This window comes from Carassius gibelio, chromosome A17 (genome assembly GCF_023724105.1).
Source record: "Carassius gibelio isolate Cgi1373 ecotype wild population from Czech Republic chromosome A17, carGib1.2-hapl.c, whole genome shotgun sequence".
In the NCBI taxonomy this organism is placed as follows: Eukaryota; Metazoa; Chordata; class Actinopteri; order Cypriniformes; family Cyprinidae; genus Carassius; species Carassius gibelio.
Window position 1 is genome coordinate 20412624 of NC_068387.1, and position 27000 is coordinate 20439623.

The 27000-nt window shown below is 36.0% G+C and overlaps 1 protein-coding gene across 20 annotated transcripts in view; it reads left to right on the top strand.

The window, feature by feature from the left end:
* Positions 1–27000, top strand: part of LOC128031708 (neurexin-3a) — a 262219-nt gene that overhangs the window by 59303 nt on the left and 175916 nt on the right. For all 20 annotated transcript variants that reach the window (XR_008188142.1, XR_008188143.1, XR_008188144.1 and 17 more), the window contains 5 exons: positions 5338–5776; positions 8158–8541; positions 21154–21357; positions 23738–23764; positions 26484–26603. Coding sequence is in view for 17 of the 20 variants with exons in the window: in XM_052620051.1 (XP_052476011.1) it covers positions 5338–5776; positions 8158–8541; positions 21154–21357; positions 23738–23764; positions 26484–26603 (1174 nt within the window). In the remaining 3 variants the exon portion in view is untranslated. The remainder of the gene's footprint in view (positions 1–5337; positions 5777–8157; positions 8542–21153; positions 21358–23737; positions 23765–26483; positions 26604–27000) is intronic.

A 27000-nucleotide genomic window follows, 5' to 3' on the forward strand; every position in this document is an offset into this window, starting at 1 on the left:
CTTGTGTCCGTCTTTCAAGCTGAGCATGAAGGGCAGTAATCAGGGTATGGCGGGGCGTGTGGCTGCACGGGGGTCTGCCAGCACTAATGACAGGATACAGGGCTGGACTTTGGCTCCCTTGTTTTGTGCTCCGCTATCATGATCAGTTTCCAGAATGTGCGCATGGTGACTGTCATTTGTCACTTTGCTGTTCCAGCTGGATGAAACTGTCCCTGCTCTCTGGACACATGCTCCAGAGCCAGCACCGCTCTATGGATGTGAGAGTTCTGATAGATAGTTCTGATAGATAGGTTAACATTCGCTCTCTCTCTCACACAAAACATCAGTTACAGTCATCGTATCATTCAGAAATTGTCATCGTTTACTCACCCGCATGTATTTCAAAACCTGTCCGTGGAACATAAATATTTTGAGCTGTGTTGTTATTGTCATTTGGGGGAGGGGAGGTGAATTAACTGAAAATTGAAAACTTAAACTTAATGTAAAAATAAAAGCCAATTAAAAATTTGAATAAATTGTACAATAGCATATAAATAATATAAATAATTATATGGAGGTCAATGGTAACCAAACCTGGAATGACATGTAAATTATGACAGAATTGTAACTTTTTTTTTTCCATCTCTTTAGACTTTTTTAGTTAGTCTGTTTTAAGCTGTCAAGTCAGGTCACCTTTATTTATATAGCGCTTTTAACCATACAGATTGTGACAAAGCAACTGAATGGCATTAAATAGGAAAACAGTGTGTCAGTAATGCAAAATGGCAGTTCATCATTGAATTCAGTGATGTCATCATTCAGCACAGTTCAGTTTAAATAGTATCTGTGCAATCAAGTCGACGATATCTCTGGAATTGAAGTGTCCCAAACTAAGCAATCCAGAGGCGACAGCAGCAAGGAACCAAAACTCCATCGGTGACAGAATGGAGAAAAAACCTTCTGCAGCAAAGTCAGACTGTGCAGAAGAATCATCTGACTCCCGTGGTCTTGTCCTGGTGGCGTATAGGAGACAAGGTCTTCACTAAGCTGTTAGTGAAGATGGTAGGCTTCTCATTTTAGCATGCGCATTAGCATTTGGTTCAAGACTTTTGTGCATATGAGGAAAATTGTATTTTAATACAGTGAATGCAAATGAGCTGTGATCTAGCAGAGGTTTGAACAAAACAAAACAAACTCTGACAGAATAAGTTAAATAAGTTGCAAACGAGACCAGATGCCATTATGCCGATAGTCAAACGTTTGGCTGTGCAAGCCCTGACTCATTATACCATGTCCAACCAGGCCATCTAGACCCTTCTGCACCTCATTGCCCCGAGCTCCCATGCAAAACATCCACAAAGGGTCACCTGGCATTCTCGACTAGTGAATTTTCTAAATTGATTTCCAAGTTTTCTCCAGTTTGACCTGGGGGCTATTAATTCCTTGAGAGTGGTGGGTAGGCAATGTAGGCAGAGATTTATAGTAGAAGCAGACAGCTGTGGATGATGAATGTGGGTGTCACTACAGGCCCAGCACTGGCAGAGTGGAGGCCGCGGGCACGGGGAGGACCCTGAAAATGTGCATTGCCGTTCTTCCATTTCTCAGATCAACAGCATGGGCACTACAACAGAACCTTAGCTTCAAATTCAAGCAAAATATGCCTTCTCGTGCTCATAGCAGTCTCACACACTGAAAAATGCACAATATACAGTTTTACAGCCTATGGAATGCATTGGAATGCATTCATGTGAACAGCTGGATATAAACTAATGCAACTAGAATCGTGACATTAAGGATTTGGGTTAGACTTGTGTGTGTTTTGGTCACAGTGTTTAACCATTTGAGGTACTGTTGATGTTCGCATCCTCCCAGCCTTGTTAGCAAACATACTGCTGTTCTTTCTTCACTAATGCAGCTGATTAATCAGCAAAACGATACATCAATTGACCTCTATTTTCCTATTAGTTTGTGTGTATTTTATGTACAGTGCATTCTGAGATTGGCTTTAGCATGCAATGCTTTGCCGTGGGTTTTTATAAAACTTTTTTTCATTTTTTTTTTTTTTTAACAAAAGCTTTAGGAAGTACATATAGCCTCTTTGGTTGTAAATTGTCTAGCTGAAAAATAAAGACTTCGTAGGAAAGTTTCTTTTTCCAGTTTATTTCAGAATCTGTAAGGCAAGATAACAACCTGATGAAATTTTTAGGCCATCCACACTCTCAAACAAATTTATTTCTGTGTCTGGAACCAGTCAATGCTGAGATAGCTCTACACAAACAGATCCTTGGAGTCTTCTCATGCCTATCTATATTATGTCTCCGTTACTCTCGCTGGTCTTTACTGCAAACTACATACCAGGTTTTGTTAGATAAAGCCATGGCATTATATTCAAATGTCAGATTTCTATGTGAACAATATTCAAGTAAACCTTCTTTTCATCCAGGGAAACTAATATTTGTTCTCCCTTGAAATGCTTTTGTTTGAATTACATATGATGCTTTTCTGCTACGGCTTGCACCAAGCTCCGAAATGCAATTAATGCAATTAAAGAATATTTCAGAAACAAGATATAACAGTTTGGACAACTGAAATATGATTTGCAAGCTCAGAATCAAGACTGGGGGAAGGTTACAGATATTTCGCAGCTCTGAGCGGCTCATCAGCTGAATTAACCGGCTGACATTTCATGGGCCGTCTGAGAGCATCACAATGACAATGCCATAGAACAGACCAAATTGCACAGTATCAATTTGTGTCAGACACTAAGGCTGCCCCTGGTGTTGTGGACAATTTGCAAGATGAAACTTGATTTAGGTGATGAAAAATGCACCAGACAGGATAAATAGAAATGATAATGTTACAACTAACAGCAATCATCGTCTAATCAATGTCTGGCAGTTTTCAGTCATGCTGAAGTCCTCAAGGTCATATTTGGGACTTTGAGATGCTTGCGAGGATTCTGTGTGTAATAATCTCTTTATCCCTTCTTTCTTTCTCCATTCATTATTTATTTTATGAGTATGGGTGTGTGTATGAAAGTATTCAGGTACTGGACAGCAGAAATTTCGTTGCACTTCTTTTACACTGACACTTAAACAACAAACAAATTCTCAGAATCCTCTGTTCAGAGATGACCTCATGTTTCAATGTATTCTACTTGATGTACAGCATAATGGAACAACTTGGCTGCTGAAAATTCAGCTTTACAATCATAGAAATAAATTACAAATGTTAAAATATATTCAAACAGAAATTTGTTATTTTAAATTATAATATTTTTGAATATTAATATGTTTACTGTATTCTTAGTAAAATAAATGCAGCTTTGGTGAGCATAATCTTACTTTCCTCAGACATTTGAATGGTAGTGCATTAGTTATTTACATGATTTCATATACATTCATATACATGTCATCTGAAAGCTGAATAAACAAGCTATCCATTAATGTATGGTTTATTAGGATCTGACAATATTTGGCTGAGATACAACTATTTGAAAATCTGGAATCTGAGTGTGCAAAAAAAAAAATCTAAATACTGAGAAAAATTGTCCAAATGAATTCTTAGCAATGCATATTACCAATCAAAAATTAAGTTTTGATATATTTATGGTAGGAAATTTATAAAACCGTCTATACATGCTCTACCATCATGCCAGTTTTTCAGACATGGAAATTTTCTAGACAACAGCTGCAATACGTGCATTACATTTCTCTGATTCTGCAGCTGAAGTAATCTTTCCTTCATGATATTAGAGTTTTAAAAGAGCCAGTGTACATCAATTTATCTGACAGCACCATGACGGTTTAAAGAGAAGAAATACTGTTTTTGGAAGAACAATAAAAGACTGAAGTTAGCAGTTTTAGTCTTGTGGAGAAAAATGACGATGTTTGTATGAGATGTGAGGAACCAACGTATGGCTTAGTCTGAGAAATGGATCCCCCTCAGGGAGAATGATATTTATGATCTAGACACACAACAGAGGAGAACAGCCTGGATATCTCAGTGGCTTTTCTGCAGAAACAGGACAATCTTTCCATTCCGCTTTGCCCTTCCTTTACACTTCCTGCACCTGAGAGGATGTTTGATTTGATGTCCAGGATTAACTGTAATATCAGGGCTGGAACGTTTGTGTCGATTGCTTGCACTCACAAAACAGCCTAATGTTCTAATTGTAAAATGTATTTAGGAGCACTTGTGTAAATAAAAAAAAAAATGTCCCGGTGGAGTTTTATTAAATGTAAGTCCATAAAAAGGATTAAATGTATTTAACTGTATAACTTATAATTTTAAGAAGTCTTAAATTTGAGGGTGGAAAAAAAAAGGAATCATAAACAGTAATTATTTCACTTCAGAAGACTATAATTTCATTTCAAATTAAATTTGTGGTGCTGGTGCATGTTCTACAGGTTCACGATTTCACAATACTGCACATTTACAGTATACCAATAAATTGCTTATCATCTACTGTTGATGAATTATCACACTATTTGCTTTACTATTATTATTATTATTATTATTATTATGCATATTGCAGTATGTTTTAGATGGTTGTAAGAGTCCCAGAATCCTCCATTTTATCTCCCCATCTTTTTGAAAAGCTGTCAATATTGGCATTAAAAAAAAAGAGAAGAAAAAAAAAAAAAAAAAAAAGCCTGCTGTATTTCGGTCCTGTTTATAATTAAAAGTCCCACATTTTCCATAAAGGTTATGTAAGTACATAATTATTAAATATAGTTTGATGCAGAAATATTTAAAAACTAATTCTAAAACGTTAAATAATTTTGCTTTTAAGTATCTCTTTGTATCCCTTGATTATAAAAAATAAATACAAATAATAATACTAAAAAACTAAAATTTGTATACATCTTTCATTGCGCCCCTAATTTTTTTAATGTGCATCTAAATATTTAAATCTAAGAGCATGTGTGCTTTGGGGGAAAAAAGTAAGTGAGCACATGGCCAGGTGTCTTTGCCTTAACTGACAGGCACTAGGACCCAGAGCACAATGTTAGATTTGGGAAGCAGGCAGGGGGCAGGACTTGCTTCCTCAGAGCTTTTGTGGTAGAAAGTGCCATTGCAGATTTGTAACCCTATTACCATAGTTATCAAGAAAACCAGACCCACATGCTTGTGCCAGTACAGCCCGAGACAATTACCACTGAGAGGCAGTAGCCTGGCCTATTGGTATTATCACAGGTCATATTTGAATAGAGTCACCTTTCCTGGACTCTCTATTTAGCATCCAGCTTAAAAAAAAAAAAAAAAACAAAAAACTTATTCATTATTTTCAAAAGCCAGATAAAGATATCACAGAAATCATTATCATTCAGTGATTCTTTGCTTACATCCACACAGGTTGTTTACAAAAACAATGACATCCGGCTGGAACTCTCCCGGCTCGCCCGCATTGTGGATCCCAAAATGAAGATTCAGGGAGATGTGGTGTTCAAGTGCGAGAATGTGGCCACTCTGGACCCCATCTCATTCGAGACGCCCGAGGCCTACATCAGCCTACCCAAGTGGAACACCAAACGCATGGGCTCCATCTCCTTCGACTTCCGTACCACAGAACCAAACGGCCTTATTCTCTTCACCCACGGGAAGCCGCAGGAAAGAAAGGATGCCCGTAGCCAAAAGAACACAAAAGTGGATTTTTTTGCAGTTGAGCTTCTGGATGGAAGCTTGTACCTGCTGCTGGACATGGGCTCTGGGACTATCAAAGTGAAAGCCACACAGAACAAGGTGAACGACGGGGCCTGGTATCATGTGGACATCCAACGAGATGGGAGATCAGGTCAGTGTGTGGATTCTCAGACAAATACGCTCACAAACACTTAAGTGTATTCTTTATTCCTATTACTATTAATGCTGAACACATTTAATAAATGCCTTTATTTATTTTTTAATCCAGTAGACTCTTTATTGTATATAATATGTACTTTATTTTAATAAATTCATTCATTAATATTTTTTTAAACTAGCGTTTGCACTATTCTGTTGCAGTATAGCTATTATTGTTGCCATTATTGATTTTTCTCATTTGTTTCTTTGTATAAATGTGAATTTAATCTTCAATAGATACAGTACAATTAGAAATATAATAATAATTATTATTATTATTGTTGTTGTTGTTTTTTAGTGTTGTCAAATCAATCAATCGCAATTAATTGTATAAAAAATAAAAGTTTGTGTTTATATAATATATGTGTGTGTACAAACACATGTATACATATGCATGTATAAAATAAATATTTGCATGTAAAAAAAATATATATATATATATATATATATATATATATATATATATATATATATATTACAAATATTTCTTAAATATATACATGTATGTGTGTATTTATTTATACAAATAAATATACAGTTCACACATATGTTATGTAAACACAAACTTTTATTTTCGATGTAATTAATTGATTTGATTATTCTAATATTTATTTATTCATTTATTTGTAATGGTTTTTAGCTTTTTTGTTACTTATGTTAACAGGTTACAGTATTACTGTATAGTGTAGGCGAAATAGGTACAATGAGTGTTTTTATGCAGAACCTTTTTTTTTTGCTCTGTGTACTTTGCTGAATATTATATGACTGTTAATAAAGGAAATATTCAATTTAGTAAACCAAAATACATAGTGTTTGTGGTAGAAAAACCATTTGTTAGAAACACAAAGCAAACCCGCTGTTGTGGTTGTGCTATTGTTTCATTCGCCTTATAAAATAGACCGAAAGGTAGAAGACGAGGTAGACCTAAAGGTAGAAGACCTTTAGTACTGGCCTTATACATCTACAAATGACCTTGTAAATCTAATCTGTGAAAGTAATGACTAATAAATGACTAAAAAATCTTTAAAATTGATACCCATGTGGGAAATATTCTCTTAGAAATAAAGACATTACACATAAATTGTATCTTATTTTAAAAAGAACTCCCACTTTATTGCATTATTAAATCAGTTGGATACTGTAATTGCTTGTGTTGCTATAGGCGTTAAGCTCTGCAGCCCAAAGATAACAGCTTTAAACAAAAACCACAGTGGTTAGTCACCAATAATGTCCAAAGCAGGACATTTAGTCCAAAGCAGGTTGACATTTCCATTTCATTTCACATCTACTTTGACATAACTTTCTATTAGGTTTTATCCCCTCTATCTTTCTCTGTGTCCTCCTTCAGCTCTTTCTTTCTTTCATTGCCCTTGACTCGCTGGCACTCTGTTTCTGAATCGATCGACGACTGCTCCATATCACTTCATAGCACAGGGCCCTTGGGAGGTCTTGTAGGATATCGATATTGCGAGGTTTTAGACAGAGCCATGTGGGTGACTGGAACAGTTTCAGTTCTGAAGAGATTATTCCCATTGATCCTTGGTTCCTCACATGGGATGCCTTGTTTACATCAGTGCGTCTGTACAAGATTCACACACTCCCCATGAGGTCATAAATAAAAAATAATTTCCCTATTTTTCTCTCTTGTGGACAGGATAGACACGTGACAAACTGAACCCGCAGTGCATTAATTAACACTAATTTAGTTGTTAGTTTATCGTCTCTTCACATTAAACATTAATTCATTTAATTAAATTGTTTTATTCATTTAATTCAATTTCAAATTTTTTTTTTATATTTTTTATTTTAACATCACCTTCACTTAAGAAATTATATATATATATATATATATATATATATATATATATTTATTTATTTATTTAACAACTTTTTAGCATTATGTATATTCTGTTATTTTAGTTTTACACTTCCAGTTTTAATTTTAATTTTAATTTAAAAACAAATTGCTCTTAAAATCCTGATTTATTTACATTTTACCTTTTTTTTATCAGACAAATTTACCCCCACCCCCTCCCAAAAAAATATCATACATTCGGCAACAATATTAGCTTTACTGCAATAAAGAATAGAGCAGTTAAATAAGCTTTATTATTATTTTTTTTTTTTTTTTTTTTTATTGCAGCTTTATTTTAGTGAACAAATATGTTTTTAAGCTTTGTCATTAAAATTACTTTTGGGGACATTTTTTATGGGTTAAAAGCACAAACCTAAACTGCTAAAAAACTAATTGTAACATTACTGAAACACTAACAATAACTTTGTGAATGTGTTTTATGTATTTTATGGCTCATATAATCTCTTTTTTTTTTTCAGGCACCATATCTGTTAACAGCCGTCGCACTCCGTTCACCGCCAGCGGCGAAAATGAGATCCTGGACCTGGAGGGGGACATGTACCTGGGCGGCCTCCCCGATAACAGGGGCGGCCTGATCCTTCCCACCGAATTATGGACAGCTATGCTAAACTACGGCTATGTGGGATGCATTCGGGACTTGTTCATTGACGGTCGCAGTAAGGACATCAGGCAAATCGCTGAGGCCCAGAACGGTGCAGGCATCAAACCTTCCTGCAACAAGATGCCAGGCAAACAGTGCGACAGCTATCCGTGCAAGAACAAAGGCGTGTGCAAAGAAGGATGGAATCGCTTTATCTGCGACTGCACAGGCACCGGTTACTGGTCCCGCACGTGTGAGAGGGGTGAGTTAGCTGCCTTTACATTTCCCTTTCCTTTATTAGTTCATAAAAAACCTAGCAGCCCTGGTTTCCTAGATTTTTTTTTTTTTTTGCTTTGTTTTAGAATAAACCCGAGAGGCAGGTTTAATTTCAATTGCCACATTTAAATAATAAAAAAGGACTGTTTAGGATAACCGTCACGCCAGTTTGTTTAGCTTCTCACCTGTAAAATCCCATCTGCTGCTGTTTGTAGACAGCAGATTAGCTCTCACATAATCAGTTAAACTATAAGCTCATTAATATCTCAGCATGTTGCTCTATGGAAGCTGATGTTTTCTGGGATTTGGGGTGTGTTTTGTCTGAACCAAACCTCTGATGATGCCATACCAGCTGCTAATACAGTACAGATCTTCAGATGTCATGTCAGATGAAAAATTGTGTAAAAAACGAAGTGGAATGGTTTTGGTAGATGACAGGAGATGGCTGTGTTTTTGAGTGGTTGTTCTTCTTTTGCTTGTGGCTGCATGGTTGAAGGGCTCCATATGGGCCGGAACACAGGGGTTCCAGGTTACCAGGTAATAGAGGGACTTCCAGCTTGTCTGTGAACACTGAGCAAAGCATCATGTTGGCATGAGAACTGGTTACTCTGTTGGGCTTCATTTATTTGTGTAATATTAGATTTTTGCAGTGGTGCCTTAAATAATTATTTTGGGTTTCCCAGAGAACATTTCTGAGAATACTTTTTTTATTTAAATAACCATTTTTTTTCTTAGTGTGAAGAATATTTTATTAACCTGAAGAATCTTTTCCCACTATAAAGAACCTTTGTGCAATGGAAAGTTTCCATGGGTGTTAAAGGTTCTTCGTGAAACCAGCAAAAGCATTATAGAACCTGTATTTTTTAAAGTGTAGGCTGCTGTTTACAGTAACTGTTTGTCAGGATAATGTTTCAATAACATATCTCAAATCGCCAATAAAATCTGACTATTACTTCTTTATCCCTTCTTATTTATTGATTTATTTTTAAAAACTATCTTATGTATACTCTCTACTACCTGTATAACAGAGCTAATATTTTTGGCAGCTTTATGATAAACTGCTTGTGATTTTTGTCATTTGGGACTTTGGGGTAAAAATATCGGAAGATTAAAATAACAATAATAATAACATAAAACAAAGTTTAGACTTTAGCCTCCCTATCAAGAACAAAAATGAGTCTCAAGAGGATACAAAGGGTCAGACGTAGCAAACATTGACATGGATTGTTGTGTTTTTGTATTGTCAGACGACATCATGGAAACATGATATAGTTTTCTGTACGTGTGCAGTGTTTTTAGACAAATGTATAAGTCACAAACAGCTGTTTAACACTCCATTGGCAGAGATACAGATTGTAAATTGACCTTCTGCACGTTCATTTGCTGTGAATGTCAGTCATCATCATCTGCCTGGGCATTAGACTGAGTGTCACCTCGTGTTATAGTAAGTTTGTGAGAAGAGCGAGTATGAGAAGCATTCTGATACTGACTAGAGATGCGTCTAAACATTGTCATTCGACTGCACTTATGCCACAAGGCAAAATATTCAGCTTTCAAAATGTCAGTCACCCACATACAGTACTAATGCACATCTGTGTGCACCTGGACATCACATTTACATGGCTCATGTCTGAACTAATACGCAAACATTAGACAACCCTTTCACTTAATAGCACATTATAATTTTTAGTGATGCTTGCTAAGCGGCCTAGCTAGAAAACACAGAAGAAATTTCTAGTAAAGTCTGTGTACCTTGACTCTTGACGTTCTAGTGTACAGCATGCATCACGCAGCCAGTAAACAGACTTTGTGTCGTTGGGTACACCAGCTGAGATTTTATGATGAGAGTCAGGTGTCCAATAGTTCTGCTAAACTACACAGTCAAGTTCTTTGTGTGTGTGTGTGTGTGTGTGTGTGTTATGATTCCAAACCAACACTCTTTCAAGAGTGCACACCCGACTACCTGATATTTGTCCAGATCTATTATCTGCTCCACAGAAGCCTGTAGCTGCTGCTCGGGCCAGACAACTGGCTGCTGTCACACACCACACTGTCCTCCTGTCAGTACACATACACTTCAGATTTTCTCTAATGCACACTCAGCATTTCAACCCTGACAAAAACACCTCATTTTTTCTTTCCAGATTGAGGAATTGTGACTATGTGCATCGCAATTTTAGGCCCAGAAGATTCATTGTCTGCTGAAATTCAAAACATTTAATACACAGGTCATATAATAAGACAATTTACATATATTTTTATATTAAAATACTTTTAAATTACTGTTCTGTTTAAAAGTAAAAAAAAATAATAATAATAATTCATGACTATATTTTTTTTTTTTAATTTAAAATGATTTCTTATGATATGACCCCTTCATTAAATGTTTAGCATTTCTACAAGCTGATCAGTATGATACAATTCTATCTAAGCAGTAAACATCTAACCATGTTATATCACATCATTTTATATTATACAAAAGCCTACATATATGTATAAAAATGTGCATGAATGCGTTTTTTCCTCTCTCACTTTTGTGAGTTTGATTGGCATGAATTATCTTCTAAACAAAGAAAACGTCCCTCACAGAACAGCCTGCCTGAATATAAAACAAGCGCAAGCTGTAGTGTCTAAAATAACAATTTTAATAGTTATTAAATTCATTATGCAGCTGGGATCTCTCAAGTCATTTCATATCTTATTCTTAAAATTACACACAACACCATTGCATATGAGTTCAGAAAACACTTTTGAGGAGTGCTTTATTCTTTATAGAGCCAGAATTCTAATTGAACTCTGGGCAGTTTTACATATTACAGTATTATATTTACTGTATGTAATTAATTGACTATAACATTGACAGTATATTCACAATATAGAGCACAGTGCCATTTACTAATTATTATTCATAGTCTATTATTTTACTTAATAAAAATTGAATGAAAACAAACTAATTTCGAGTGCCATCTTTGCACAGAAGGAAAGCATAATACCAAGCCAGTAACATAACAATCTGTTTTGTGTTAAGATTGAGATTTTAATATTTCGTTTAAATCTGTTATATCTGAATGATGGTTTAAAAAAATTTCCTTTAGCTTCCCAACAAGATGCAATACTGTTTTAGCTTACAGTAGAATAAAGTAAATACTGTGTAAAAATGGTAAAACCTATTTTCATGCGGTAATTGAACTCACTTTAATGCTCCGTCTGATGTGCCTTGCCGATTTAGTGCTGAGATTTAGTTTTCCGCTTTAATTCCTTCAGCCATTAATGTAGAAAATGAGTTTGTTTGGTTAATAAATGCAAAACCTAATTTCCGTGCCAACGGCCCTGATCATTACAAAAGTACCTCGACAGGTCATGCCTCAGTAATGTAAAATTAAATAACGAGATTAGATGATTGTGGGATGAGCTGATATGTTGATAATTGGTTCACATATTTTGTTCATATGCATGGTTTGCCATGTGGGTTATTAACATATGTGTCTAAACACTGTTTTATTGTGTTTTTGTGTTTGCAAACAGGCCAAGTTGTACTGGGAACTTTGGTTTTCTACTAAGCACCACTGGCTATAGTGTTCGAGTTAATTGCTATTGATTCAGGCAGTATGAAGGTCACCTATGCCGGCCTGGGGGCCCCAGAGAGCCAAAGTGGACCCCAGAGCCACGGCCCTTAAATCACCTGAGGGTGCACTGAATGCTAGTGCTATGGTCCCTTAACAACACTCAGATATAATCACAAATGTGTTTACTCACATTCTTTTTCTATCTATTTTTTTTTCTATCTTTGTCAATACTATATTTCCCTGAGGCTTGACCCTAGTGAAAAGCCCATGTGGCACGGAGGCCTGGGCGATTTCTGCAAAACTTTACAACACAAACTGCAGGTTCACTCAGTAGTGCTCTGCACTTCTGTTTTACTTTCCTGTTTTAGCACAAACTGCTTTACTGCCGAAGGCTTTTAGCATATATTGATTTGATACTATAGTTTCTGATTAAGCCACAAAGAGCACATACAGATGACATCCATGAGGGTTTATCTTGCAATTACTCTTTCCAGCCTAATCTGGGTAATTATGTCAGTGATTTTACTCTTTCCTCAGGTTGTCTTTTCTTTTGATTGCCTTCGTTTCTCTCTCTTTCTCTCTGTTTCATTCTCTTTGGAGAGATGATGAGGGGGAGGAACCTTTGTAAAATGTACAATGATTGGAGTATAGCATTTCATGGCAAAATTCACCAGACAAAACGCACAGAATTTAAAAAAGATAGATCAGTGCGATTTATTCTTGCAGCTACAAATGTGTGTATCCACAAACAAAAATACAGACACGTACATATTTTATTCATTTAGAAAAATGTCTAATGTGGCATTGAGGAAGATGTGAATTATGTTAGTCTGTTTTTCGATGTGGCATTGAGATAGATTTGAATTATCTTAGTCTCTTTTATTTTATTTTATTTTTTTAAATTGTAAAAACATAGACATCTTTGTCCATTCCATAATATGCAAGTGTATTTTTAGGGTCTAGTGCTCTTCGAGTTTTGCATTTTTTATATGATATATCAAGTTAAAAATAGTGGTTTGTTGATTATATTTATTTTTTATTTAGAGTTATCTCTTGTGGCAATTTATTTAAATATAAAAAAAAAAATTATATAAACAGTGTTACGAAATTAAAGATTATTTTCTTTGCATATATATTGCATTTACTGTTTTTATGCATTACATTATTACTTGCTTGCTTACAATAGAAATAAGCTATTATTATATGTATAACAGTAAGTTCTGATTCTCAAATCTAACTGAACAAGAGGCTTAGTGCTGATATTTCACCAGTATCAGCTTTCTGTGCTTTGAACAAATGATGTCAAACTGATTTTTTTTTTTTCTTTAATATATGACTTGACCTGAATAGGGACAGACGCAGGTATTCGCACACGCTCAGCTAATCTCTCTCTCTCCCGTTTCCTGTTCAGTGCAAATTTACGATCCTCTATACAAATCACAAGTGCACACTGAGGGTTAATGTAAATAAAAAGAACCAGTTGGCATAAAAAAAACAGTATTTAACATTCTTACCACATGCATTAAGTGTAAAACACATAGACTCATGAAAGAAAAAAACTGAACATTGCGGTTGCTTGTTATACTCTGCAGTTGGCTTGTCATTATTGTGGTATTACACGTGGTTATCACGATAGCCCTAGTCCACACTCACATATACATACATACCCACAAGTTCAGACATATCAGACTACGGGTATGGATCAACACTCAAGTCAGGTCTTGGGGGTAAACATGTCAGTATAAGATTTCACAGCAGTCGATCAAAACGTGGCCTTGTTATCTTCCCTCATCCCTTCCTCTCCATCCCCAGCAGTCTTCCTGATTTCACAGCTTCAGGAAATCAGCTCACATTCTGCAGATTTTCCCTCCCTATCATTCACCTCTCTTTGAAAAGTCTCTAATCATTCTGAATAGCCAATCAGTGCAGCACTAACAACAGCATTCATTTGGCCACGGTACACAAGCTCATCCAGACAGAAGTGAAAGGGAACTTTGTGTCTGCCATTGTGTAGCTCTTTATTTAGAACCGGGTAAAAATGATTTGTTCATTTACGAGATGCATCAGTGTGTTGACATATCAGACCCCATCAACAGAAAGTGTTTTGCCATTCCATCATGAGTGGGAAGAGGTGGTCTCTGCCGCTTGCCTGAGGAAATGGGAGATAGCATTGCTTTGCTTGACAGTTGTGGATATTGGATATTTCGAGAGTTTCCACATTCTCTTGTACTCTTTTTTTCCCCCTTTCTCACTCTGTTCTTGCATTCTGTCTTTGCTAGAATATATTCCTGTTTTATACTATAAATGGGCCACATTCATAGCTTTTTATTGTTACTGTTTAAGTCTGCTTACGTCAGTAAAAGGCTGTTCTTAATTATGATTCTTCTAAAATAAATTATTTCTTAGTCTAGGGCAGAAAAAGCTAATCCCATAATGCATTGCAACAGCTGACCCAAGATGACTGATGGAGCCATATGAATCTCCTTGAGCAAAGAGTGATAAAGCTCATTGGGTTCTAAAGTGTTTTTTTTTTTTTTTTTTTTTTTTTTTTTTTTGCATTGGGCAACATTTTATAATCAGACCTGGATATTTAACATGAGGATTTAAATCAAGGTTCCAGAAGCCATTTCAGGTTTTAAAAGCATTTTGATGAATTATTCAGCAGATTTCCTCTGGAACTGATCAGGATTAAAACTCATTTCTGAGAGTTCACGACTAATCAAAATGAACTGGAATTAATTAATTTGAATAAAGTCTGTCATGAGCCTACTCTGGCCATTTTGACTTTAATAAAGTCCATCAGATAGTTAGGCTATGATATATTGTACCTTTTATCATTTTATGCTGAAAATTATCATTTGTTTGCTAATGCGTTAGCACTGAAGGTACCTGTACTGTACAGGCTATACAAACAGAGAATGGCTTCATATATACATAAACACTTTTTAATGAAGAGTGTCAGAGTAGAAACATTGAATTATTATGAGTAGTATTTTTTTTTCACTTTATCTCAGTCTGCCCTCTTGTGTAATAGTTGTTTGGTGAAGTAACATGAATTTCTGTAGCTCAGAGTCTGAGCTAATGGCAGTGCTCTTAGTAAGATAATGCTTTTGTTTTTGAGTCTGTGATTTAAAGAAAAATGTGAAAGTGTATTTTTTTTTTTTGTTGTGGCATGCACATTACTTTCAATATTCATAGGAAGTGCAAGCATTTTTCTTTTCAAAGTCTTTTTTTTTTGCTTTTCGTTTGTCTTTGAGCACTTATCTGTCATGCACACTTGAATTATTGAAATGAGCATACTGTGGAACAGAATATCGGCATTTTTAATTGACTTCAGGAAGCAAACAGCTGAAAGAGAGAGAGAATATATATATATATATATATATATATATATATATATATTTACTTTTTTTTCTTAATTTTTTTTCAGACAACCTCACAAGTTAGAGAAAAAAGGTCAGAACTGCGAGATATAACCTTAGAATTCTTCTTTACTTGCAGTTCTGATTTTGTATCTCACAGTTATGAGTTTATATATATAAACTAGTAATTTTGTGTTTTTTTGTGTGTGTGGGGGGGGGGGGGGGGCACTTTTAATTCCACAATTTGTTTTCACAAATTGAATAGAAACTAACTCTGATTGGTCACTTTACATGTTGGTCAGCAGTCTGTTTTTGTAGTTCTTTTTCAAAAAATGCTGCATTGTGGAGCAGACTTCATGCTGATAATGTCGCGAATACAGACTTTTGATTATGTATAAGCTGACTCTCAGGTCCCTGAATAGTACTGAGCATTTAAATAGTGTTTTATCACACTGCAAATCCAAGCTGACACCAAGTAAATTAGTCATCATTGAGCATTCACATTCCATAGTACCTCATTTTACATCAGTGTGGCTTTTTTTCTCTCCCTCCTCTCCGTGCATGGAGGCACACAGGAGCCGAGGTCTCTGTCTGCCCCTCTGTCACAGCTGGTTAGAGGAGCAAGAGGTGACATCCCTCGATAATCCACCTAACTTGCTCCTAGTAGTCAGTCACAGGCCTGCTGAAATTTTCAGATCGCAGGTGTTGGCAGCCTCAAAAACCTTCACAAATTACTGTGAGCTGAGGACCTTCATCAGGTGAAACCAGGCTATTACATCGTTTCTCTAATCTATGCCAGTCACTAACATTTTTGCTTTCTTCCCTTAGAAAAATTTAAATGAGCCATGAAAGGACAAGGAAGGAGAGCACAGTAGGGAACCACAGAGCGAGAGAGAGTCAGCATGAGAAAGACAAGAAATATGGGAACTCTAGCAGTTAGCATATGTGGCCATAATCTACAGCTATGATGCCCATGATGCTCATTCTATGATAAACACAACTAACCAAAACCATAGCTCTCCATGTCATTGCTATCTGGGAGAAATAATAATTATTAAAGAGATTTGTGATTGGTATTTGGCCCTCTCCCTATTCTCTACTATCTATCTACAATAAAATAAGAAACCTAAGAAGAGAAGGATTCATGGAGGGCTTGTGGGTTTGCTGTAAGTGGTGCAGCTCTGCGGTTGAAAACAGTTTGTTTTCAGTGGCAGCAGAGTTATTGAACTGTTTCTAATCCAGCTCTGAAGCTAAATGAGTGCAGACAAGAGCGGTCTGCAAGCTGCTTCCACAATCGCAGCTGAAACAGAACAAAGTAAATCCTTTTGTGTTGGCGTTGGGAGGAGCACATGGAGGAGGATGTGCCTACTGTATTTGGTCGCCCTCTTCTCTTTTTAAGCGTGCCTCTAAATTATTTGATTTGTTGGTGCATAGCTACAATCCCCTGTTTATGGCAAGTGCAGGTGTCAGAAGCCTCCTTCAGGGTTTCACTATAAACCAGTCCAGTGCCCACACCAGTCATCTTTTAGAACACACCAGAAGGTGGGAACTGATTAACTCTTTTAAGTGATTTTTGGAGCATGCATAAGAAACTTGTACATTGTCTATTCGCAGGCGGCACGGGTTCTTTACATTTGTGCCTTGTGTGCAGTGTCCATGCAGTAGTGCTTTTTATTACCTGTTTTTAACATGGGTTTTCATTGTGTTGGACAACCATTAAAAAAAAAAAACTGCAATATATTGTTTTACATGCATCGTCATCAAAAGCCATCTGCTGCCATCTAGTGGCACGGGAAGGAAATATTAAAGTCTCTGATTGCCTACCAAAGGAGATAGAGGACATTTTAAAGGACAGATGCTGGGTATTTTTTGTTTGATGCTATGCATAATAATGTGCTTCATTTCTAAGACAAATCAGATTTAAATGTAAAAGTATAATCAATACAATATTTTTTTCTATTTAAGTGAATTAATAGATTCAGTGTGTTATCACTTGATACTTGTTCCAAAGCCCTCTACATGACATTTAAGGCAAATCACCTTATGTAAAATAACACTGCTTCAAATCAACGGCCTGTAAGTCATTATAGTCACATTTAGGCCAGATGCTCTTTTAGATTTTTGACTGTTTATGATAGTCGAGCAGTTGTGCTTAGGAAAACCCTTTATTTTCTCCTTTATGACAAAATAATGCTCATTGAAAGTGACTGTTTTATGTATACTGTGTGATTGTGGCAGTGAGCCAAAATCACATGTCTCTTTTGCTCTTGTTAGAGACTGCCATTTGCATCATCCGGGGATTTTCTTCTCTAAAAAAGAGAGCACACACCTGTGACCATTCTTTAACATGCAGATGTGACTGTTTGTGGGGCTGTGACCACCTGCAAGTTAGTTTAGTTTTCACATCATTATTTGTCCACAGAAGCAGAGAATACTAGGACATGGTGTCCTTCCTGCAATCAGGACAACTATATGTTTCTCAATACCAAGTACACATAGTTCAGACTTGTGTCCTTGGTAGTAACTCGGGAGTGTGAATTCTGCTAATTTAACAGCAGCGTACTTGATAACGTCACTCGGCTCACCTTGGCTACTATGGTTATCCTCACTGTATGTATATTATTTACAATAAAATGAAAAGTTATTTCATACACCACTTCCTCTTATAAAACACAACCCTCTTTTCATTTTCATTTTAAAGATATAAAACATTAATATTTGGTTCAAACAATATGATTATGTTTCACCACTACAGAGACATCAGAAGGACTAGTCAAGGTAAGGCTGCTTTCAGTTGGACACATAAGTGCCCAGTGATTGTCTGGTTCTCCAAACTCAAAGCAATTTTTTTTAATGGGTGCTATCTTCATAAATAAACCACATATTTAATTTTAAATAACTGCATTCTTGACATATTTGTTTAGAATCATTTTGGACTGTTTACGCTAGTAAACAGTGCTTGATCTTTGCATATTTCTCTTGTCAGATGAGACAACTTGGATAGAGGACTTGTATTTTAGTCAGCAGCAATGGTTTGAAGTTTCCAGAAAAAGCATCTTGATGATGCATTTGTTTCTTACAAACATGTAGCTTACAATTACAATTATACATTACTTGTTGATTATTGTGGTATTTTATCAGCTGTTTGAACTCTCATTCTGACGGCACTCATTCATTGCAAAGATCAATCGGTGAGGAAATGATGTAATGCTAAATTTCTCTAAATGTCATCAGGAATTACCTTAAATCTAAACTGGGCAGTTGGACGCTTCACTGCAACGGCAGACGTAATAAAAATCTCTCTTTCCATCTTAATTCCCAGCATGTGGCACCACAGGAGCTGATAAAGGTTAAGAGTCTAACCAGACAGATAAAGACAATGGCAACAGCTGCTCTGTTTTGAGGCACTGCTTACCAAATGGTCTCTGCATGTGTGTCTCATAGGAGAGATTGAAGATTGAATTGCTGCCTGCAATAATGTCCTTGACATCTTCAGTTTAGAGATTGTTGTCTGCCGATGAGCAGCAGGAAGACTGACAATTTAATGAACATTGATTGCCTTTTATGCCTGATGTTTCTCTCGTTATGTCATTGAGACACAGCTCAGTACAGGTCAGTCTGATCCCTCTGTGCCGCACAGATGATGATGATAGATCATATCACAGATACACCTTAATTAAGCAGCCTGCACTCACTCAATATTAGAAGCTAAATCAATACATTTGTATTCCAGAGCGCTAGCCATCTGGGTTAATCGAAACCTTGTGACACAAATGTATTACGGGTGCCTCAAGCAAGGCCTGTAACTTGAAATAAATAAATAAATAAATAAATGTACTGAAACAAATGCATTCACACAGGGTCCATTATTTTAATCGAAAATATGTACCAGTAAAAAAATAAAAATAAAAAAAAAATCCAGAGTTGACAGAAATAGAAATTAATATATATATTTTTTTAATTACTATATTATGCTTGGCAAGTGTCTTTTTGGACCTTATAGTAGATGTATGTTTCTAAATTATTGTTGTGTAATACATTTAATATTTTCTTATATATAAACTGTGTGTATTTTACACCCCACCCCCCCCCCCCACACACACACACTAACAAATTTTTTAACTCTCAAAAAATATGAAGTAAAAACAGCATCCATAAATAATTACAAAAATGTTGAGTATAGCATGTCACACTGCAGGACACTTCTTGAAATCTGACGTGCATGAGTGCTCAAATGCATAAATGCATGAAAAATCTGTTTGTGAAAGATAATACATTTCCGAAAGTTCAGATGTAGCATGGAGGGGAAAAAAATTCTGATTAAACATTCCATCCATCCATTCAGTCGTCAGTTAGTCAGATGGAATGTCAGTTAAAGCCCTTATTTATTGAATTAGTCTTTCCCGTGAGTAATGCTTTTTGCAGCTCATTTGACTTTCATGAACTGTGTTGCATTCAGGCATGTGATTGAAGTAGTTCTTTGTTCATTATTTACATAGGAAAACAAAAGCAGGGCTTAATTAATATACCGAAATGTCAGATGTGCACTGCATTTTTATACAGCCACATGATCTGCATTAATTATCCCAGCTTACAAGTCTAAAAGAGAAAAGATGGACACGTTTTACAGGTTAATACAGTGAGTGAGTATTAACATGTAAAACATGAGTGCTCTCACGTGTCTTGAGACGGATTTATGAGATGCTTCGAGAGGAAACAGCAGTGTATCAAATTTCTTAAGTGAGTCTCTCAAGATGGCTGCATGATGCTGTTGGGTAACATCGGCCCCTTATTGAGAAACACTGCCACCCTGTGAGGATCTCTGATGCCTCATTCCCTCCACGGTTTCTGTCTACCCGCATCAGCCCGCTGCTCAATAGCATTAATACGAAATATTTTTTTTATTTGCTTTCACTTGGAGTTATCTGTCTCTTTCCTCACTGCCTTCACTGAGTTGCCTTTTATACTCACCAGGGAAGCACATACTTTATCAAAAAAAAAAAAAAAAAAAAAAAAAATTCTAAATGGTAGTATACATTATTTTATCTGAAGCAACTTTGTCAAAATAATATTTTAACTAGGATATTTTAATTAAAGCTTGACAGGTTTTTTCACATATGCTTATCCAGAAGGTCTTGATTGATGTGGCCTCTTTAATTTCTTATAATAAATCCCAGCCCAGACACGCAAGCCTAGCTGTGATTCCTGCCTTTCTTTCACCCGGACATCTACATACTGTGGAGTCAAAGCAGAGATTTTATGCGTGGCTGGCTTTTCTAATGCTTTCATATGGAGCGTGAATGGCAGTCAGAGGCTGAGGATGTGGAGAAAGGGCATCCTAGCGGTGTGCCTGATCGGCCATCTGTGTGGCAGCTTGTCTTGAACATTTCCCATGGCAGGAGAGATCTGTTCGTTTACCTGTTGAGTCAGTTAATAGAGACTTGTAGGAGGCTTGTGCAGATTGTGTTTACTCAGTGTGCTGTTTTAATCATGCATTTCCTCAGGAAGATGACTTGAATATTTGGAGGCCATCACCTTGACCTTGCATTATTTTAATATTGTAATACATTGTCAACTCCAAGAAACTTCAAAACATTTTTTCTCCCAGAAGCAAAGTTTGTGTTTACTTCTAACTTGTCTGAAGCAGATCTTATGTTGTTTTGTCTACAGAGGCATCCATCTTGAGCTATGATGGGAGCATGTATATGAAAGTGGTGATGCCTAGCGTTATGCACACTGAAGCGGAGGACGTGTCCCTTCGCTTCAAGTCTCAGCGGGCATACGGTCTGCTCATGGCCACCACCTCACGTGACTCCGCCGATACTCTTCGGCTAGAGCTGGACGGCAGTCGCGTCAAACTCACGGTCAACTTAGGTATTGTATAAAACCCCCTCTTTCGGGATGCAGTGCTTCTTCTTTTTCTCCCTCTTCCTATCTGTCCATCATTCCAGCCCCACTCTCCCCAGCCTCCATAATCATTTCATTCATTAGTAAGGTATATTAAGATGTTGTTTTGTTGTTTTTATTTATTTGCATGGTTCACCAGACATTTGATTGAGTTCAGTTTGAATTGATTGTTTTCTTAATAAAGTAATTGACAGTAAATTCAAATTTTGGCTACTAATTGATGTTAGGGATGGGTGGTATGATATTATGTCACTGTTCAAGAAATATCATAAATACAACAGTTATATATACAGAAAATTCCAAAATGGTACTTTATACTTTTATTCTGAACTTTTTGGATACAAATCAAGTTTATTCATAACAAACGAAGGAGTTCAGCATTAGCTGCAAAAGATTTCAGGTAAAAACATGTAATATTGTAATGAAATCTAATAAAATTAGAATAATATATAACATATTCTTTCAACTCAAAATTCTGATTGTATAAGCCACCATTATAATTCTTTATTGATTTAGCCATCAACAACTAATCTGTACAATTTTATGTTGTTTTGCACATTTTGGGACACGTCCTGCTCTATATTTCCGCTGTGCAAATTACAACTGTAAATAACACACAGCAGTCTTGCCCACTTATTTCATTGTGGATGTGTCTATTGGGTGTAAAGTTGTTGCAAAATTTCTGACGCATAAATAGTACCACCATACTGCCCAAACCTAACAAACACAATGTTTGGTGCATTTTTGTAATATATTAACCATGACCATTGTCATAGTGAAGAGAATAACTCCTTTGAGACACAAAGCACTACACAACAGCATAGCATTTATTTTTTTTTTTTTATATCAGCTTTTGAAATGATAGGTAATTCTTTATGATTGTAAAACCTTTTCAAGTGGTGTGACTTTCTGATCGTCAGCTTAACACGAATTCCTGTCATCTTTTCTACTTGACAATATCTCCAGTAACTCTTTTCTGACAAACCTCACGTTCTGTCTCAATTGGTTCCATTCGTATCACGTTTGTGCTTTGGTTGGTATTTCCTTTGTTACATCACTTCCTTTTAACCCCCATCACCTATCCCTCCCTCCCTCGTTCTCTGACACACATTCTCCATGCTTTGTCAAAAGATGGTATTCACCCCTTCAAAGGCCCTTAGCCTGCGGCCCGGTCGGCAAACAGCCCGAGAACAGAGCTCTCAGCTTCACCTGCAGATGGTAGCACCTCTCAACCCTCAACCTGACACCGTTAGATGAGAGATGAGAGACCCTAACTGGTCATTAAGTCACTGTGTCATCATTAAAGGAAGTGACATAACTCACACCTCACCGCAGGAAACAGCCTGAGGTCTGACAGTAGGTCTGATTATCTGTGACAGCTCAGACATAGTAGAGACAAACATAGCTCACACACTGTAAACATACTGAAAGAGACAAGAATGTCTTATGACTGCATACACAGAGAATTCATCTGGAATGATTTGACAGACTGTCAGCCATGGAAACACAACCGAATACATATGTATATCATCAGATTTACGCTCAAGACTGCCCTAGGTTATTTTACTTTTAGTACAATGCAGGCCTCTAGAACTATACTTTTACAACCAATTATTATTTATGTTAGAGATTGTAGTAAATTAAGTACTCAATTGAGTGGCCAGATCTCAGGGAGATCTAGCTGGAGGTACAGAGGCCACTGCATGGTGCTGGTGCTTATTGGATCGAGGCTGTTTGCTCCCACTTTTCTGTTGCGGTTGACGACACATGGTAAATCCAGCCACACAGAGCCCAACCCAGAGCATGATGCCGTCAAAATGAGATGGCTTGAAATCATTATGCTGCAGGACAATATTCAAGAAAAATGCCCTAACACCTACTTCTTGCTAAATGTATTTAAGCATATTTAGCTAATGAGTTGGTGTAATTTCTATGGGGCAGGACCTCAGATAGGTCTGAGAATGAAAAGCATAATTGTAATAAAATAAAATAAAACAAAGCTCTGGGTTGAATAGTCTTTGTGGTTGGTGAGCTCCAAGTGGCCATTTTATAATTTTACAAACTAAATATTGCTTATAAGGCAATTATCTGTTTTCTGATGTTTAAAATCTATTTAGCAAAGTAATTTATTCATAGACATTATCTCTAATTCTTTGTCAGTTGCAGCTAATCCAGTGATTTTGTGCACAGTCTTTTCATTAAATTATAATGCTTTCATTAATAATAAAAAATGGCCGCCTCTTCGCATGTGGACGTCCCCGGAAGGGTGGAATTATTGTTTTTGGATGTCTGCAGCTGTAACCTTGAAGGATGCAATTTCATCTGTCACTTATTTTCCCCCATCTAGACTGTATCAGGATAAACTGTAACTCCAGTAAGTTAACACTCAAGTTTCATTTTGCTGCTTATGATTCTCTTGTTAAAACAAATGTCTTAAGTCTTGTACCTTTTCCTCCGAAGGAGAGTTTGCATCTAGTCTAAGGGTCAGTCAATGCCATCTCTCCAATCACGATTACCACAATTATAAATGGTGGTGACTTAATAATCATGGCTTGTTTTTTGTTTTTGATGGCCTGTTATTTAGCTGTCATGTAAATCTATTTCCTACCCTTTTATAGAAAGATGATGGTATCGTCTAAACTACTTTGTTCTTATTGTCTTTAGTAAGGAATGCAGTATCTGAGTTTAAAGTAGTGCATGCATTAATATGAGATAGTATTGTTAATGCAGAAATATATGTTTAATTATTGTATTTAAAGACAAGTTTGCCATATTTTCATGTTGCAATAACTACAGTTTGTACAGCTTTCAAAGTCACATTATAAAGTCATCACATATCAACCGTTTTTCCTAAAAATAAAATCAAATAAAAGTAAATTGTAATACATTTGCATACAGAGAATGTAAAAACACTAATGTTAATTTTTTATAATGTCATCTATCTTCAGCATATTCTTATGATATGATGCAATATGGGTTTGTTTCTGTTTGTTGGTTAATATGTTTGCTTGGTTGGCTGTATTTTATGTCAAACTACTGCAATCGATTTTAAGCTTATTAATGTATTGCTTAATACACGACTCTTAAAACTAAAATGATGCAAAAAAAGCGCATTTATTTCAGTTGTTACCTGAAGTTCTTGGAATACAGACATTTCTTTGTTTAATGCGATACGTATTTTAGCCATGACATATGTTTACACTTTTTTTGCACTATTATACCATTAGTAAAGAAACACATTTCTAGTTTTAGCACACAAAAAAAAAAAACCTGCTTTTACTCAAAAATAGGTCTTGAATTCTCTCAATGACAATGTTTTCATATAAACTATAAAGGTGATATGTTACAGTAATATTATATATAATATAAACCAATATACCCACTCTGAATAACTGTGAACTAACTATGATTTTCCCACTTTGAAAGGTAAGAATGTTTATTTATGTGTATGTATCATGACTCTATAAATGGCTTGCATGTTTTATGGATCTTGATATCTGCATGTAATAGTTGATTGCTCTAGAGCGGTTTTGTGTGTTGTTTTATATGACTGTTTAAATACTAACCATACAGTGGTGTGATAATAGAAAGGTTACAGGCTGGATTCTGTGTGACTGTCCTTAAAATGACTGTACAGTAAGCTACTTTAGATAAAAAAGTGTTTGTGGTGCCAAATGATGAGTTTTATTGATATATTAGAGAGCCTGGCCCGGCTGGAAATGTACCAAGTAAACCAGTAATGCACAACTATGCCTCTATCAGTCATTCTGATGAAGTAGTGAACACTCACATCATGCTAGATTAGTCTCATATCCCTTTACCTGCACCAGTTCACACTTTCCATCACTCAGATTAATCTAATGCCGCTAATTATACTGATGTGCATATCAGAGCTGTTAGTTCTGAAGCTCTCGTAACGAGACCTGCATTTTTACAAGCTCTAAAATTATTATCTGCATCATTATCTGCATGAATCTGGTCAGAAAGTGTCTGATATTGTTGGATGTTTTTGTGCTCTCAGAATATGATAATTGCTTGTATGACCTTCAATAGCTTTCCTGCTTAGTTATTATTATGTTTTGAAATCATGAAATGGACAATATTTCCCAGAATCATATCCAAGTTGCAATTATATTCAGTAGGTTACAGTACATTAGGTATGGTTTTTAGCATGGTGTAGGAATGATTTAATAGGCATGATACATCGTCTGAAAAATGTCAGTGATGGCAGATTGTGAGCCATCTCTGACCATTCATGTCGGTTAAAACACATTTGTGTCAGTGTTGAAGTGTAAATTAATGTCAGCGTGGAAGGTTAATATACTTTCTCAGGAACTACTGATAACTGCATGCAGGTAGGTACATAACACAAGAGATTTTGAGGGATGTGAAGTGTGATTTTTATAGCACGCTCTGAGCTGAATCTAAGACATCTCACTGCTCTTCTCTGTGACTCCTTAACTCCTCAAATGTATTGCATCATAAAGTATATGTTGCTTGCTTGTAAATTAACTCAGATACTGACTTTAAAGGTGAAGCATTTGATTTCTGTATCACTCGTGTTAACAAAACTGCAAAAAGATGGACTTTTGAAGTTTCTCATAAATGCTGTATAGGCTTTTCCCAAACTCGTGCTATTGGTTGAGCCAGTGTTGCCAACTTACAGTTTCACACTCACAACTGGGATAAAAAGTAATTTTTTATATCATTTACATTATCAAACCAAATGTGAGAACTTTGTCTTTGAGTGGTGTATCAGGACCTTTTATGAGTAAAAGCCATTTTATAATCTCAGGATTATGTTTTAAAGTGATTATTGTGGAAAACAAAGGAAACAAAATTAGCTAACATTTTACATTTTTAGTTTTTTTAAGATTATGTTTTTGTGCAATATTCAAAAACATCTGCACCAAACCTTTGCTTTCTCTTTTGTGTTAATCTCAACTAGAAAATAAGCAATTTAAGCTGATTTGCCATAACATAGCATCAAATTTAAAGCAACAAAAAGAGTTTGCACTTTTTCTCATTAAAAGCAAAGGTTTGGTCAGAGACATGTCAGGTTGACATTAACGTTTCATGACCGTCGTTCTCAGGCAAAGGACCAGAGACACTGTATGCTGGACAAAAACTCAATGATAATGAATGGCATACTGTGCGTGTGATCCGGAGAGGCAAAAGCTACAAGCTAACGGTTGACGATGACGTAGCAGAAGGTACTATCCTTAGTCCTCAATATGAAAGACAACACAAATTCTTGATGGATTCTTTTTTGTGAGAAGCTATAGATGATTCAAGCCTATCAATAAAGCACTTTTGTTGCAAGAAACTGCAGAAATAAGTATGTGAAAGGTTTTGAGAATTACTAGTTCTTGCTATTCTTTAGATACAGATTGAGGGATTTTGATAAATTGTGGAAAACAGTAGTTTCCAGTTTGTAGACAAACTGCGTAATAGTCTTGAATGAAATTTGTTTCAGTTGTTGTCATTCCAACACTACTTAAGTGTTCCACAGCAATAAAGTACCTATCTTTGGTTCAGGTTCATTGCTACACTGACATAGTAGCAAACAAACTCGCTTTGTGTAACAAGTAGTTGGAGAGTGACTCAGGG